Source organism: Neopsephotus bourkii, unplaced genomic scaffold (assembly GCF_033783945.1).
Source record: "Neopsephotus bourkii isolate Nb327-2 ecotype Australia unplaced genomic scaffold, CSIRO-AGI_Nbou_v1 NB_1634, whole genome shotgun sequence".
In the NCBI taxonomy this organism is placed as follows: domain Eukaryota; kingdom Metazoa; phylum Chordata; class Aves; order Psittaciformes; family Psittacidae; genus Neopsephotus; species Neopsephotus bourkii.
The window spans coordinates 7,660,881-7,677,914 of NW_026902109.1; the positions used below are offsets into that span (position 1 = coordinate 7,660,881).

At 39.7% G+C, this 17,034-nt stretch overlaps 1 protein-coding gene across 5 annotated transcripts in view; it reads left to right on the forward strand.

Annotated features, from left to right (window-relative positions):
* Positions 1-17,034, forward strand: part of FAM13C (family with sequence similarity 13 member C) — a 59,215-nt gene that overhangs the window by 27,283 nt on the left and 14,898 nt on the right. For all 5 annotated transcript variants that reach the window (XM_061374064.1, XM_061374069.1, XM_061374068.1 and 2 more), the window contains 5 exons: positions 4,665-4,815; positions 10,289-10,499; positions 12,382-12,520; positions 13,942-14,023; positions 16,276-16,487. In XM_061374064.1, coding sequence (XP_061230048.1) covers positions 4,665-4,815; positions 10,289-10,499; positions 12,382-12,520; positions 13,942-14,023; positions 16,276-16,487 — 795 coding nt within the window. The remainder of the gene's footprint in view (positions 1-4,664; positions 4,816-10,288; positions 10,500-12,381; positions 12,521-13,941; positions 14,024-16,275; positions 16,488-17,034) is intronic.

A 17,034-nucleotide genomic window follows, 5' to 3' on the forward strand; every position in this document is an offset into this window, starting at 1 on the left:
TCAAATTGATCATAAGAACTCTACTAAATACATCAAAAACAGGAATCTAGGTAGGGATCGCTGTGACTGTTGGATGACACATAAAATGGATACTAATTTCATATCACTAGGTGATATGGCTGTAAACAGAGAAGCTGAGTGAATTCATTATATTGGTCTTCACTTACACAGACCATGTTGGGGACATTTGCATACCTGGCACAATCTACTAGACAGGTCAAAGGAGACAGATCAATTTGAAGTAATATATGTAAAATACTGGACCAAACTGTCAGTAAGTGACAAGGAAAAGATACCAATCATTCAAGGGGTCCTGGAGAAACCGAGGTGTGAACTTGAGGCAATGCTCAATGAGGATGAGCCAACCAGGAGAGGTGCGCTGCTGGATCTCATCCTCACTAACAAGGAGGGTCTGATTGAAGCAGTGAAAGTTGAGGGCTGCCTTGGTTGCAGCGACCACGAGATGGTGGAATTCAGGATCTTGTGTGGTAGGACCAGTAGAATAGCAAGTAGAATTGCAACCCTGGACTTTAGCAGGGCAAACTTTGGCCTTTTCAACCAATTCCTAGGGGAAATCCCATGGGCTAGGCTGCTTGAAGGTAAAGGAGCCCAAGATAGTTGGTTGGCATTCAAGGACTGCTTTTTCCAAGCTCAAGATCAGAGCATCCCAACACATAGGAAGTCAAGGAAGAGGGCCAGGAGACCTGCGTGGCTAAATAGCGAATTGCTGGGTATGCTAAAGTGGAAGAGGAGAGTTTACAGGTCATGGAAGGAGGGGCTGGTCACTTGGGAGGAATATAAGGCTGCTGCTAGAGGATGTAGGAAGGCAGCTAGGATGACTAAGGCCTCCTTGGAATTAAAGCTGGCGAGAGGGGTCAAGGACAGCAGAAAGAGCTTTTTCAAATACATGGCAGATAAAACTAACACCAGAGGCAATGTAGGCCCGCTGATGAACGGGATGGGTGCCCTGGTGACAGAAGATACAGAGATGGCAGAGTTACTGAATGACTTCTTTGTCTCTGTCTACTCTGCCGGAGGCAGTCCTGAAGAGCCCTGTACCGCTGAGACCTCAGATGAAGATAGGTCAACGGAGCGGTCTGCCTTAGTCGATGAGGAATGGGTTAAAGACCAGTTGAGCAATCTGGACATCCATAAATCCATGGGTCCAGATGGGATGCACCCGCGGGTGCTGAGGAAACTGGCGGAGGTCATTGCTAGACCGCTCTCCATCATCTTTACCAAGTCTTGGGAAACGGGAGAGGTGCCTGAGGACTGGAGGAAAGCAGATATCACTCCCGTCTTCAAAAAGGGCAAGAAGGAGGACCCGGGTAGCTATAGACCAGTCAGCCTCACTTCCATTCCTGGGAAAGTGATGGAACACCTTATCCTTGGTGGCATCTTAAGGCATATCAAGGATAAGAGGGTTATGAGAGGCAGTCAACATGGCTTCACCAAGGGGAAGTCATGCTTGACCAATCTCATAGCCTTTTATGAGGAAATAACACGGTGATGGATGATGGCAGAGCGGTGGATGTGGTCTACCTTGACTTCAGCAAAGCGTTTGACACAGTCTCCCACAGCATCCTCACAGCTAAATTGAGGAAGTGTGGTCTGGATGATCGGGTAGTGAGGTGGACTGTGAACTGGCTGAAGGAGAGAAGCCAGAGAGTTGTAGTCTATGGGGCGGAGTCTAATTGGAGGCCTGTATCTAGTGGAGTGCCTCAAGGGTCAGTACTGGGACCAGTATTATTTAATATATTCATCAATGATTTAGATGAGGGAATTGAGTGTACTATCAGCAAGTTTGCTGATGACACTAAGCTGGGAGGAGTGGCTGACACACCAGAAGGCTGTGCTGCCATCCAGTGAGACCTGGACAGGCTGGAGAGTTGGGCGGGGAATAACTTGATGAAATATAACAAGGGAAAGTGTAGAGTCCTGCATCTGGGCAGGAACAACTCCAGGTTCCAGTATAGATTGGGGAACGACTTGTTAGAGAGCAGTGTAGGGGAGAGGGACCTGGGGGTCCTAGTGGATGACAGGATGATCATGAGCCAACACTGTGCTCTTGTGGCCAAGAAGGCCAATGGCATCCTGGGGTGTATTAGAAGGGGGGTGGTTAGTAGGTCGAGAGAGGTCCTCCTTCCCCTCTACTCTGCCCTGGTGAGACCTCATCTGGAATATTGTGTCCAGTTCTGGGCCCCTCAGTTCAAGAAGGACAGGGACCTGCTGGAGAGAGTCCAGCGCAGGGCAACTAAGATGATTAAGGGAGTGGAGCATCTCCCTTATGAGGAAAGACTGAGGGAGCTGGGTCTCTATAGTTTGGAGGAGATTGAGGGGTGACCTTATTAGTGTACATAAATATATAAAGGGGGAGTGTCACGAGGATGGAGCCAGGCTCTTCTCAGTGGCAAACAATGAAAGGACAAGGGGTAATGGGTACAAGGTGGAACACAAGAGGTTCCCCTTAAACTTGAGAAGAAACTTCTTCTCAGTGAGGGTGACAGAACACTGGAACAGGCTGCCCAGGGAGGTTGTGGAGTCTCCTTCTCTGGAGACATTCAAAACCCACCTGGACACGTTCCTGTGTAACCTTATCTAGGTGTTCCTGCTCCAGCAGGCGGATTGGACTAGATGATCTTTTGAGGTCCCTTCCAATCTCTAGCATACAGTGATACTGTGTAATGCTGGCCAAGATGGATAAATTATCCTTACAAATGGCAACAAGAACAGAGGATTCTAGGTTGTTAATGCAACTTGTACCTGTCAATAGTAAGGGTATCTTCTGCCTTATATTATAGAAACCAGCTCTAGATCATGCCATAATCTTAAAGAACAGTAGTGCTTGATCTTGCAGTCACTCCTTTCTGGTATTATAGGAGGATATGTCAAAATATATCTTGACAACAGATGAGAGGAACTTAGTCCTAAAATGTATAACACAAGGCATTTCTTTGCTCACATGTCTCTAATTAAACTGCTTCTGATAGGAATGGTCAGAACTCCTGTTTTCTCTGGGACCAGAAGAAGTTTTTCTGGATTTCCTTTTTGGCCTAAGCTGAGGCCAAGGTCCAGGTGTGTGCAACCTGATCTGTTTTGTGGAACAGGATACAGATTTTGAAGCACTCCTGACAGCACATAGAGGGTCACAGGATCTAGCTATGGCGATCTTGTGATTTTTTGAAACTTCCCTATTTTGAGGTATTTCCTAGAAAGCACTACTTTCTGCTCCTTTTTCACCACCTGAATTCTATAAAAGGAATGAAAGGATCAAGGCTGAAAGTCTTCCCTGCTGTTTTCAGCCAAATCAGGTTCCTTTTTTATTTTTTAACCTAAAACCACTGGCATCTCTAGGTTTATAACAGATCTGTGTTACAATTAAAACAATGCAAAGACATTAAAATACTCACTACATAGGTGAGAAACTGTTACACAAAGGAAATGTTTCGAGTAAATTTGTTATTTCATTAATCAGTAAATTGATTTTGTGTCTTTGACAGAGTGGGGAAAGAAGCTTTTGAGGATTTTTTTTTTCTATTGCAACTCGTGGGGTTTTTTGGGTGGTGTTTTTTGGGGTGGGTTGATAATTTTTTTGTGATGATTTTTTTGTTTGTTTGGTTGGTTGTTGGTTGTCGTTTGGTGGGTTTTGGTTTTTTTGGTTTCCCCTTTCTCCCCCTCTTCCCCCTCCCCCCAAGAAAATGCTCTACAAATACGTACCATTTCAGTGACTTAACATTTCATGTATATTCTGTTTGTGCCAGCTGTGTGATTATTAATACAGCCTTGTGTGATTTTGTTTATGTGACAAGATGTGTTTCCCTTGAAAGAGGGAAACTGAGTGCATGATGTATTGGTAGAGACTCATTTTGCCCAGTCAGATGGTGATAAGTGCTTTCACAGGATTTACATCACAGCAAGATGCTTGTGTCAGATTGTACAGCTGAATATTGCGTGCAGCATTAAAGATTAAAATGAGAAATGGACCAAGCATGACACAGTAGCTGATGTTATATTGTGATGTTATAGATAACGAGCATTGTCTTCATTGATTTGTCTTCAGCAAGTGACAATGATCTGTTAATTTTACCTTTCCAATGGATAGGAAATGATCTGGTTGCCCTGTAGCAGCAGCTGCTGCCTACATAAAAGCTACATCTACATAAAGAAGTATCTCTAAAAAAAGCAATTAAAAAATATTTCTTCCAAGAATCCCATGAGGGATTGTGTTCTCAGTAACTCTTTGTTCACTGCTGTGTAAGGCACTCAGTGGCTGGAAGAGGGAGACTTGTTTTTTTATGAATGGTAAGTGGGGAGGGACAGAATGTCATCAGATCGTGATGTCAGTCCAATGAATAAAATACTTGCTTAATGTATTGCTTTGAGACCAGGAAAAGGGACACCATCTCAGTTTGGCTTCCTAGAATAAGTCATCTTTTGCTGACGAAGTCATCTTTCCCACGTGTCATGAATAATCCATGTGAATTGGGACTTAAATAACCAGAAGAAACTCGCAGAATAGTGCACGTTTGTTCCTTTGCACGTCCTCTCAGAGCTGTTAGTGAAACACCCCTTTGCAGGCGCTGCTAATGGGCTCAGTGAGTTGAAGAGCTATCGCTGTGTTCTGTTGTTCTCAATCTAGCCCAATGTTCTGCTTTTGTCTGCAGAATTCTTTGTTGAAGCTACAAGCCCTTGAAACCGATCTGTGCTCTGCATTTCTGCCAACCCAGGAAGAAACATCTCAGCTGCCGGCATCCAAGGATCCAGCCCCTTCATCAGCCCAAACCAGTGTGCAAGCTGATGGAGCCAGCTGTGGAGGTAAGCGATCATGTCGTGGTGTGTTCTCATTTGCAATTATAAAAAAGACTTGTGACTTGCAGTTTAATATCAGATTTGCAGTTCTCTGGGAAGCAGTGCAGAGCTAATGCTAAGCACGGTTTCATGAGGCAAATGCTGTGTAATGTAAAAAGGGGCAATACCTCTTAAAAGAGGTATAACATTCTGATTTTCTGAGAGGGAGTCTTGCTTTTCAGACAGGTTTTAAGAATCCTCATTCTTTTATTTTCTTTTTTTTTTTTTTGTTCAAGTAATTCTATGCTGCTCCTATTTCTGTATTGTGTGAGATCACCTGCCATATCATGTAATTCTATTATTGTCATTCTTTTTGTCAGAGTAATATCACTTCATTTCTCCTATTGTTGATTTTAATTCAATGCATCAGCAGAGAAATAGCGAAGATGAGTTTTATAGCATATGGATTTTAGTCAGTCACGAACCTGTATTATTACCTGTCTGGGCAATCTGTGGTGTGTTATCACTCTTTCTTTCCTCAATATGGAAATGAATAGCCCTAAGGCTCAGTGCTATTTTTGTCAATTCATAGTTTGTAGTCACAGGGCTGACAGAGTCGTGATGCTCAGTAGAAGAGGAATCGCTGTTTGTGAAAAATAGGTCAAAGGCAATATGACTAACACATCTCACAGACAAATGACATGAATACACAAATACTTAAGTCATTCACCATGTATGGTTCAAATTAAAGCAGATAGGTCAGTAACCCCTTTGCAACTGATGTTATATGTCAGAATAAAGACAGGATGTATAAGAACACATTTAGAAGCTGTTTGCTCAGAATTTTCAGCAAGAAATGTTATTTACGAAAAAAAGAAAGCACAAATGATAGTGATATACTTAAGAAATTTTAGAGTACGAGGCTTGCGTTGCACAATTAAGGAAAATTGTAAATGTAAAAAGTACTAAATATCCTGGGGGCTAGGTAAAAAAACCCCAAACCTTGATATCTTATAAAACTTGCACTGGTGCTAGTCCCTCAGCATGGATCTGAGGCAGAGACAGATCTCATGTCTATGCTGCACAGGCAGAGACATTTTGTAGCCCATAGAATATCTGCACTGACTCTTTTGCTTTATGTCAGGGTGGGGTTTTCCTCCTCTTTCAGTAGTTTACTGAACTATTTTGTTCTGGTAATTTCTTAATTCATTGTTAGGATAGTTCATAACTGTTTCCTTTTCTTATTTATGCTGTTCTGACTGGATTTTCTTTTAATCCATACTGGTAGTGACTTCTGCTACCCTCTCTAGCTCCTATTTGCCTGTTTACAGGTACACAGGCAAATACTGGATGATGTAGCATTTCTCTCACACAGTTCAGAGCATACTTTGTCACTCTAGCAGTTCAAACTTGTGCTTTAGTTAAAACTTAACTATTTAAAGCATTTCAATGTACTTTCATTCCTGCTAGTGTCTGCTTTGTGGTTTGTATTTTTTGTATAATAACTTGCTATTTTGCATTGAGAGAGCTAGTTCTAATTCTGTCTCTTAAATCACTACCAAAATCTTCTGATACATTAAGTACAGTTGTCACATGGGACTGTTGGCTATTTCAGCTTGAACTTGGATAGAGGTCCAGAGAGTTGTCCCTGGCAAAGAACACAGTTAGAGGATGTGCCATATATGCTACATCTCTAGTTATTAGCCTTTGCTCAGTGAATTAGACAATGAAAATTTTAATATTAAGAATGTACAAATATGTTATTTTAAAAATAAACATGATTCTGTAGTCTATTTATTTTGTTTCACATTCCAGTCAAGAAAAATTACAAAAAATACATTATTTTAGGTATTTCAGAATGCAGATTTTAAGAAGTGAACAGGAGTTCTTATCTCTGAGCAATGTCAGAAAATTCCAGTTTACTTGTGTATGTAAATACTTGAATTAGACCAGAAGTGAGACCATGAAGAATCACAAGAGGGTATGAAGAACTGCAAGTTTTTTTTTTTTTAAGGGAAAAAAAAAGCAGAACATGAGTAATTTCTATAGCTTTTTAATATGAGTATAAATTGATTATGTGACTCGAGCAGTGAGCAGATGAACTTGACTACAAGGTGTTCTAAATGTCTTTTAAATTATAAATCCTGATACTGGCATTCACAGACATAACAATGCACACATTACATCTGCATAATCTTTTTAGATACAACAGATTTCTGTGTATTATTGGTTTACTTCAGAAAAAGAAATACAGAATTGTACCAAATGACTTGTCATATGATCCAAGTCCACATTATGAAGTATACTGCATATTATAAGATACCAGATCTTGGCTTTAACTCGTGTAGTAAGCTCTTGCCAGTCCTAAAGTGGGCTGAGTAGATGAGATGGAGTAAATACAGGCCAAAGGGTAATTTACTGGCTTAGCTAAAGATGGCTTTAGTTCACAGTTTTGGCAAAGATAGAGGCTAAAATCAGACACTTGAAAACAGGCAGATGTTTGGTCCATTCATGGACTACTCCCAGGATAATGCTTAGAGCAGAACTGGAATAGGGATGATGGCACAAAGTTTTAATTAAAAATGGGTCTGGTTACAACTTATCATCCAGAGATGTTCCTCTATTATAGTAATCAGGCTGTGTAAATGAATCAGTCTGAATGACTTGCTGACCACTTCTGGACGTTAGATAATGATTTAATGCATCTGTAGCAGCATTGGAACTAAAACCTTTCTTGGAGCCATACCAAAATTGCACCTATTTGCAAGCTTTAGTGGAGCAATGCTGTCAGGAAGCCCCGGTGCCAAGGAAATTGAAGATCCCTGGCCTTGGGAAAATTCTCAAATTCACCTGATACACAGGTTGTCTCCCTTTCTTTGACAACTGAATAAAAAAACCTCCTTTAACTCTCTGCAGCTAAGTTTGTTTGCTTTTATACCTAAGCTGCTCCAGCCACTACTTGTCCTTTGCATTTATCTTCTAGGAGTGTTTAGTCTTGAATGTGTGCTTTTCTTCCATTTTGAGTCTTGGTTTGGGCTAGTAAAATTGCCTGGTTGTAAATGTGAAAAGCAGCTAATACCTGTAACTGTGTAGGTTATCAGCAGTACAGACTGTCTCCTGCAAGACAAGTACTTCTAGGTCCACAGAAAATGAGAATACAAATGCTGGAAACTTTTACTACACTGACCACACACAGACTGGATTCATTTTTATTTTTTTATAACATTATTTTCCTTTCATAATAAGGAGACTGCTACTTAACATGATTATAAAAGAATTTATTACTTTTAGTAACAGTGTTTGAGAAATAGTGAAACTATTCTTAGTCACTCTACTTCGCTGTGGTTATGTTTCTTGAAGTTCAAAGATGGTCAAATAAAAGGAAGGAATCCAATTTCTTCTCATTGGCAGTATTGTTTTTCAGAAGTAAAAGAAAAACCCAAACAAACCAAAACCCAACAAATCAAAACTCAAACAAAACTATTAATTTCTTTACATCTTATGGGGTAAGGAAAGATTACTTAGCATAAAGAAACAATACTTTTGTTTGTAGAACAACATTTATCAATGTATGTTGTCTGTGTACATAATTTCCAATGACTGGTACAATCTCTACCCTTGCTTCTCCCACATGCCTTTCTGGATCTCTCTATGTGTGGATTTGAATCTCATACACAATTTTGAAGTTTAGGGTGTTGCTCTGGTGTCTTGGAGAATTGAATTTGACTCACAGAGTATGAAGTACTTAGAGGAAAGAATTAATAACCAAATACATTGTCTCATTGTGGAAATGCTTAACATATTTATAATTGGTGGTGCTGTTAGAGTAAGATGAACTTAGAGATACAAAAGTTGTGTAGCCTTTGCATAACACACTAAATTGTGATTATGTAGTATAAAGTTATATTTTTTGTTGTCTGTAAAGCAAGAAGAGTTGGATACTGCCTAATAAAGTGGTATTTTAGACCACTGCAACTATTATTTTTTAATTCAATAGTTGTGTTCTATGAAGGCAATGGTTCTATCAAGGGTGCCATTCAGAGGTGTTTTGTTCCCACTGTCCCAAGGCAGCAACAGGGATTTGTAGCTTCCATATCTCTTGGGCAGAGGTCAAATAAAAGCTACTGCAAAGGTTCAATTAAAATCCAGAAAGAAATGCCAACTCAGTATGGGAATGTCCTGTCCCATGTACAAAGGAGAAAATGAAAAGAAAGTGAAGATGAAAGAACTTTTCTAAACCTGCCTGCTCTTTTGTGATTAAGTCCATGTACAGTTTTTCTGTGCAGTTTTAGACTTCCATTGAAAAAACAGTTTCTGTGAAATGTATTAGAATGCATGCTAGACTGCAGGTATAATACTGATTAGAAATGCATGCTGCCTGAAAATACATGGTTTTAGAGGAAAAAAAAAATGATGTGGCTGGTGTAAAAATATTATGGACTATGGAAACTGATATAGGGGAACCTGAGACCCAGCTCATTCTTTGTTTTAACATATATTAACTCTTTGTTGAGGGAGAGCTTTTATGAGATCATGGATTTTCTTCCTGAAAGTATAATCTGCTTTAAAGCACAATCATCTGATAGCAAACAATTGATTAGGCTAGATCATCCTCACCCATTTCACCCACAGAGGGTGGGGAACATTTGGGAAGATAAACTCTTGGTATTCCCTGGAGGTATGCTCTGTAATGTGCCCATCATTTTCCATGTTGTCCATAAACAGTGCAATGAAGTTCACCGATTCCTACTTTTCCAGCCCAGAATGAGTCTGTCTGACTTCTAGCTTCACCATCTCTGTAAATCATCTTTTATCTTTTGAGGCACCCAAGGAGAGGCTTCCCTGTATAGCCCAAGACAATATTAACATAGTACTGTAAGCATGACTTCCAAGTAGCAGTGACTACACACTACCTTGAATAACTACCCTGAACGTTACCGTTTTTTTTATTTTATTTTCACATCTTGTGTTCTTTAGACCCATGGGTATGCAACTTCAAACATTACTGAAATCCTGCAGGATACAGCAATCAACTGTGGAGGCTCTTAGCATCAGGACATGTTGTATTTTTGACCTGCCTTTCTCTTGACCAAGAGACTAAATGTTCCATCATAAAATAAACTTGTTTTGTACATTCGTTGTCTTCTTTAGAAATGTGGCTTTCAAAAGCAAACATATATACGAAAATGTAATTAACGCTGCTATTCTGGAAAGCTTTCCATCTCTGTATTATACTTTACATTATAGCTAACAAACACACCTATCTACCTTCTCTCCTGGAACTCAAAATTTCTTTATGCTAAGGTAGTAACCATCATTTCTATTTTCTTATCCTTTGTAGTACATTCATCCTGCATGTGATGCTTTGCTGAGCTATTTGCTGTTTACTTTGAATACTTATGCTTTGAATACTTCTGTAAGTATAGATATGTATTTATCTAGGTAGCTCAATATCCTGTGTGTGACCCTCAGTCCGTATTGGCTTATGCTTTCTTTATAGAGCCTGTTCCAGCTCACAGAGACTGGCAGAATGACATGGACAGCAGCCCACAAGAACATCACTCCCTAGGGACCAGTCGACTGCTGTATCACATTACGGATGGCGACAAGCCTCTTTTGTCACCACGCTGCTCTATCTTTAGCCAAAGCCAGAGATTTAATCTAGACACAGAGTCTGCCCCTTCTCCACCAAGTGCTCAACCTTTCATGATGTAAGAAATTATATTTTAATTCTTATATATGTGTTGTGGTTTAACCCCAGCCAGACAGCTTGTTCACCCACTCCCCCCCTCTTCTTGCCCTCCCCCTACTCCTGGAGGGACGGAGAGGAGAATCAGAAAAAAAAATGCAACTCCCACGGGTTGAGATAAGAACAGTTTAGTAACTAAGGTATAACACAAATCACTACTGCTACCACCAATAATAGTAATGATAAAGGAAATAATAAGGGAAGAGAAAACAACACCTCATCACCAGGTGACCGATAACTCGCCCCCCCCCACCCAGCCCAACCAAGCACCGACCGATACCTCCTTCAACCCTGCCGTCCACCCTGCCCTTCCAGCTCACTCCCAGTTATATCCTGGGCAGGACGTGCTGTGATATGGAATACCTCTTTGGTCAGTTTGGGTCAGGTGTCCTGTCTCTGCTTCCTCCCGGATTCCCCTCCTCTCTGGCAGAGCATGAGGCTCACAAAGTCCTTGACCAAACCAAAACATCATTTTTATCAACTTTGTTCCCAGCCCGAAAGTCAAAACACAGCACTGCACCAGCTACCAAGAAGGAGAAAAAATGACTGCTGCTGCTAAACCCAGGACAATATGTTAAATAATTTTTATACAATCTACAGTCATAGAATCATATAATCATAGAATTGTAGAATGGTTTGATGTGGAAAGGACATAAGATCATCTAGTTCAAACCCCCCTGCCATGGGTAGGGACACCTCACACTAGACCATGTAACCCAAGGTTCTGTCCAGCCTGGCCTTGAACACTGCCAGTAATGGAGCATTTACCACTTCTTTGGGCAACCTGTCCCAGTGCCTCACCACCCTCACAGTAAAGAACTTATTCCTTATATCTAACCTGAACTTCCCCTGTTAAAATTTAAACCCATTACCCCTTGTCTTATTGCTACAGTTTCTGATGAGAGTCCCTCTCTGACATACCTGTAGTCCCCCTTCAGATATTGTAAGGCTGTCTTTGACTCTTCAGTTTTTTTCAGCTATTTTTTTCATACATACTTCAGCTACCATTTTTTCATAGTGTAGCATAATTTGACATGGTTTATTTGCAATACAAGAAACAAGATTTAGCATTTTTTCACTGATAACACAGCAGGCTATTGTTTGTCATCTTTGTTAATTATAGTTAGCAAGAAACAGTTTTAAAAGTTAGTGATTATTCTGATGAGTGAACGTAAGAGAGGGCTATCAAGGTATAATACTAAAAATTTCAGCTGTAATAAGATTATAGCTCCCATCATTCACTGGATATGAATGTCATAGAGCATATGAACAGCCTATATATGTAATCCCAAACTGTGCATTTCAGACAGAAACCAAACTTCCTTAAAATCTTATGTATATAGCTTTCAGTTGCATATGAACACTAATCAGACCTATTATTTGAAAATGTAAAAAATCACAAATTCAAGGGCCTTCAAAAATGAAAATGTTTATTTCCAGTAATAAAAATCTCCCTAAGCTTACTTTGACAAATCATGGTGTTACAGTCTCCCATTACATTTGGAAGATTTGTGAAATAAGATGAGGGTATTAAATGTAAATAATGGACCAGGTTGTGACCTACTAGATTAAACTTTAGAAAAATACTCAAAAATCCTACAATTAATTAAAAAAAAAAAAAAAAAGAGTAAAATAAATATGGTGAACCCAGTAGTATATTCTAGGGGTATCTTCAAGCAAAAGAAATTATTGTAGTCTTACTTTGTAAAACTAAACTGCCTTTAGGTGAAAGAACTTAAATATGTATTCTGAAGTGCTAGGAAAGCACTAAATGTGCCTGAAACAAGGCATGGTCCATTATAGCCACTTCTTTGATCCAGCTATTGTGTTTTCGACTTTTGCAGGCCAAGAAGTTCTTCTAGATGTAACTGTGAAGACTGCAAAGAACCACACACAGTAGCACAACTTACCAAGCATCTTCAGAGTCTCAAGAGAAAAATTAGGAAGTATGAAGAAAAGTTTGAGCAAGAAAGAAAATACCTGGTAAGATAATAACTGAAAAGATAAAGGGAAACACTGCAAGAGGCAGGCAAGGATCTCTGTGTATTAAAACTTACACAGAAAAAATAACAGAAAAGGTATTTTTGGTAAAATGAAATAGGATAATCATCAATGAGGGAATATGTTTTTATTATCTTTCAGGGTATGCAGTAGTTCTGAGACTCTAATTTACGTTTTCTTTGAATTACCTTTGTTGCAAAAACCCCGTCTTCTCGATGTGTGAGAGGTGTGAGTCAGTGAAGCATAGCTGACTGCTTTTGAACCAAAAGGATCCAAAAGATGGAAAGCTACTTATTTACTTTGTAGAAGTCATTTGCTTGTAAACTGTTGCTTCTCAATGAAAATTCCTTCATTTGGGCAGACTCTTGGAAGCACTGAAAGCGTACAGCTCAATAGAAGCTACTAGCAGAAATGAGAGAAATAAAAATTAGGATGTGCTGCTGGTGGGGGGATGTGGTTGTTTGAGGTCAATGGTATCCTTTATGCAGTGTACGCAAGATCATTGCTCATATCAAGTTAATTTGTGTAAGGTGAATTGTGCAGTATAAACGTATCAAAACATCTGTCATGTTATGTACAGTATGAAACAGGGAAGTTTGTGATACCTTATGACTACATTAAAATGAAAATTAAGCAAATTATATATTACCTTGTAATTTCATCAATATCTGCAAACTTAATCATACATTTGTGAATTATACTGCCTTATGGTCATTATATATGTTTAGGAGTAAGATTTCATACCTAAACAGTAATTTCTGGCACTGTGACCAGAAAAAATTATTGTAGAGGTTTAATTTTCCAAAACTGTTTTGCCATTTTAAATGTCTGAGTGTTGAAGATCCAGTGTAAATTGTTTTTAATTTGGAGGCAATTTCTAAATGCAAAGAAAGGACTGATATGAAAGATTCTATGGTTCATCCTCTGTTGCATGGGACTTTTCATTTGATTAATACAGGAGTTCAGCTGAAATTTTTTAAATGCTGTTTCACAAGAGAATCCCTGTCTTAAAGCAGTAAGAGCTTATCCCTGTAAGGGAAAGAATACTTGTGTTACCATGCTGGAAGTTACTTAGGAACTTGACCAACATTATGTATTTGATTAGTCCTTTGAAGTCACTCAAATTACTTATCCAATTAGTTAGGGACTTAAAAGTTTGGGGTTTTTTTTAGGATCAGAGCCAAAATACTCAGACCCATGTAGCACTGTGTCACAACAGGGAGAGACAAGTCATGATAAATTTGTATCATGATCAAGCCAAATGCTGTGCGTGACACTATGATATAGTGCGGTTGGAACTATGGACATTTTTCAGCACACTGTGTGTGGATTAAGTTTTTATCTGTTTGCTTATATAACCACCAATTCCTTTGTTGTATTCTTCCCTTTTTCTTTATTTTCAGCCTTCTCATGGTGACAAGACTTCCAATCCTGAAGTTCTGAAATGGATGAATGATTTGGCCAAAGGTCGTAAGCAGCTCAAAGGTACATAAAGCATGTCACTTCACTTTATTGCTAAAGCTTTTGGAAGCATCAATGTACCTGGAATATTTTAGAGTTAATTTTCTAACCTCTGTGTCATGCTTACTTTTCACAATGCACGACGATAATTCTCTCAATGTACAAAACAAAGTTTATTAGAGGGTATGATTTGCCTTGATTCCTGAAATCAGGGATAAATGTAAGCCAGTTCAATCCTCATAACAAGGCTAAAAAGGGGAAGAGGAAAAAAGATGTCACCTCTCCCTCATCACTATAAACATTCATGCGAAAGGCAACTATGGATATTTTTATGTGTGTCTGAAATACAACACTACAAAGTTGAAAGTGTCCTTGTAATAGTTCAAATGTAGTGCAAAATGTTCCTTTAGGACTGAGGTTATACAACTTTAAAATTTTAAAACTTTAAAGTTTTTACTTTTTTGATCATAAAACCAGATCTTTCCCTGATATTAGATTTGGTCTTCAGGGTCAAATTTTGCCCTTGGCTGTCTGCGTACCACCCCACTAACATCTGTGGGTGTTATCACATGCTTGCCTTCAGGGAGAGTGTAGACAAGACTGATTGATTATTTTTTTTAAAGGCTATTTATAATTTATCTATTTTTCCATTATAAATGGATCCTCACTACTAACTAAATGGTAGTATTATCTTTCATCTCTGTTTTTGATATAGTTAAGAATGTAGCTATAGAAGTGACTGTAGTGAATAAAGAATTAGAAACATCTCTCGGTAAATTTCTTCTGGAAAAATCTCTCTTAAATACTATGCTGCATGATTACTAGATTTTAATTTTTTTTCCCCCTTGAACTTTGTGCTGCAAATCCAGGAAGGGCAAATGAGAGGAAATAGTTAACTTTCTGAAAATTATCTCTCCAACTAAACCATTCTTTCAACTAGCCAAGGAGCCTAGCTTTCACAAATCAGCCTCACCTTCACACCCAAAATGCCTCAATCCTGTGAACACCCTTGATTTTATTATCACACTTTTAAGTGAAGCAAGATTCACAATGTTCACGAAACAAGTACAACTAAAAAAGAAAAACACTCAAGTGCTTGTAGGTCCTTAAAGTCTTTAAGGCTTTGTCCATCTTAGCTCTACGAGTTTATTGTTTTCCCCTACAAACCTGACCTGTATCCTCAGACTGTTACAGCTGAAAAAAAAAAAAAAAAATGTCTCTGTGCAGATTTCAATAAATCTAACATATTTGGAGCCATCAGTCTCCTGCCTTGCCCACTGTCCCTCTCCAGCCAGGCATACGACTGATAGGTACAAAGCCTGAGTTTGTGTGTGCTTCCAGCCTCAATTCAATTTCCCTGTTGGTCTGTGCAGGTCTCTAGAGCTCCATGGTCTTTGGCTTGGTATCAGGCTAGTATACTTACACACTTCACTGCACCCAGGCAGGTTGCTGACTGGGAAGCTAGGCCAAGCTAACCTCTATGTCTTCTGCTTGGTTGCTCAGGTACTCTTCTGCCAAGGGAGGTCATTGAAACAAAGTGTCTGATTCTCCATGTAAGGACCAGCTCAGCAGCCTGTCTGGGATAGCAATGCAGCCTCTGAAAGGGAGGGTTATCGTTTAAATTGCCCTAGAGAAGAGCTGGATTGGTTCTGCAGACCTGGAGTACATGGCTCCAGAAGCCTGGCAGCTGCCATGGTGGGCTCTGTGACACAGTTTGGGCTCCCCAGCTGTGCTGAGGTGAGGGCTTTTGCTCTCCTCACTTGCACAGCAGCACAGGAGAGCAGGCAAGCACAGCTGGAGTGAGAGCACGGCAAGTGCCTGCAGAGATGCTACATCTTGTCCAGGAAGGTGTCCAGGAAGGACTGCATCCTTAGACAACAATCCCCACAGCATGCATGGACATGTTTTTACTCGTCATCAAATCAATTGAGAGTTCATGGGTTTGGTGAGGGGAAGAGGGGAAGAGAGAGCTCTGCTTCCACATCCCCTCTTCTTCCCCCTCAAACCTCCCACAAATATTCTCAAGGGCTGTTTGTCTTTTTAAGCCCCTTTCCTAATCTCACTCTCACAGAAATTCTGAATTGATTCTCCTACTCAGACCCACTTTTTTAACCCTGTATCTCTTCATGACCTTTTATGTCAAAGATGGACTGGGAGGAAAAAGAAAAATACATAACTGTGTGCAAGAAATACGATATTTTTTTCTTGTACTGTCGGAGGAAACTTCTTTGCAAATATTTCTAATCAATTTACTTACCAAGTAATCTGCCTTTCAGAGCTGAAACTAAGAATGTCAGAAGAGCAAAACTGTACCTCTAGAGCACCCCAAAGAAATGATCATAGTGAAAGCACTGGGACCTCTAAAGAGGCTGGGACACAGGAGGCCACAAGCACGGAACCAGCTCCCTCAGTAGAAGAAACCGTGGACAGTGTATTGAGAAGATTAAAGGAGAAAAGACAGCACTTCAATCTTCCTGAGACTATTAAGGTATTTAAGAAGTTATGGCTTTTTCTTTCAGAACATTACCATCTGAGGCAGATACTATTTAGAGTGTAGCTGTCTCAGGGTATGCTCGTGCATGTGCATCCTATGACTTCTGGCACTGCAGTGCATTTTCTCTCAAACAAGATGGGAACTCTAGCACAGTTTTCTGAAGTCTACTTTTCTGTCAAGAGTTGCATAGAAAAAGAGGTGCAAAAGGAGTTTTCATATAGTGCTAAGTGCTTTTTGCTTAGAGATGCATGTATAAATCTGTTTGCCAGGCACTGCTGAAAACTGCCTACTTAAGCTTGTGTGTACAGTTAAGTGTGTATTCCAGTGTACTGAAGGTAACGTCAGCAAAAGCATTCCTATTTTGAGTCCACAGAAAATGTGTGAGTAAAAACATTCCTGAAGTTCCCCTCTCACCTGAGAAATGCTGAAAGCCTCTGTCCAGTCAATAGATAGCACTGCACTAGGATCACATGGATAACACAACCATCCAGACTGCTTTGCCCTTCTGATCTGATACTGCTTCTGCTCTTCCATGTTCTCA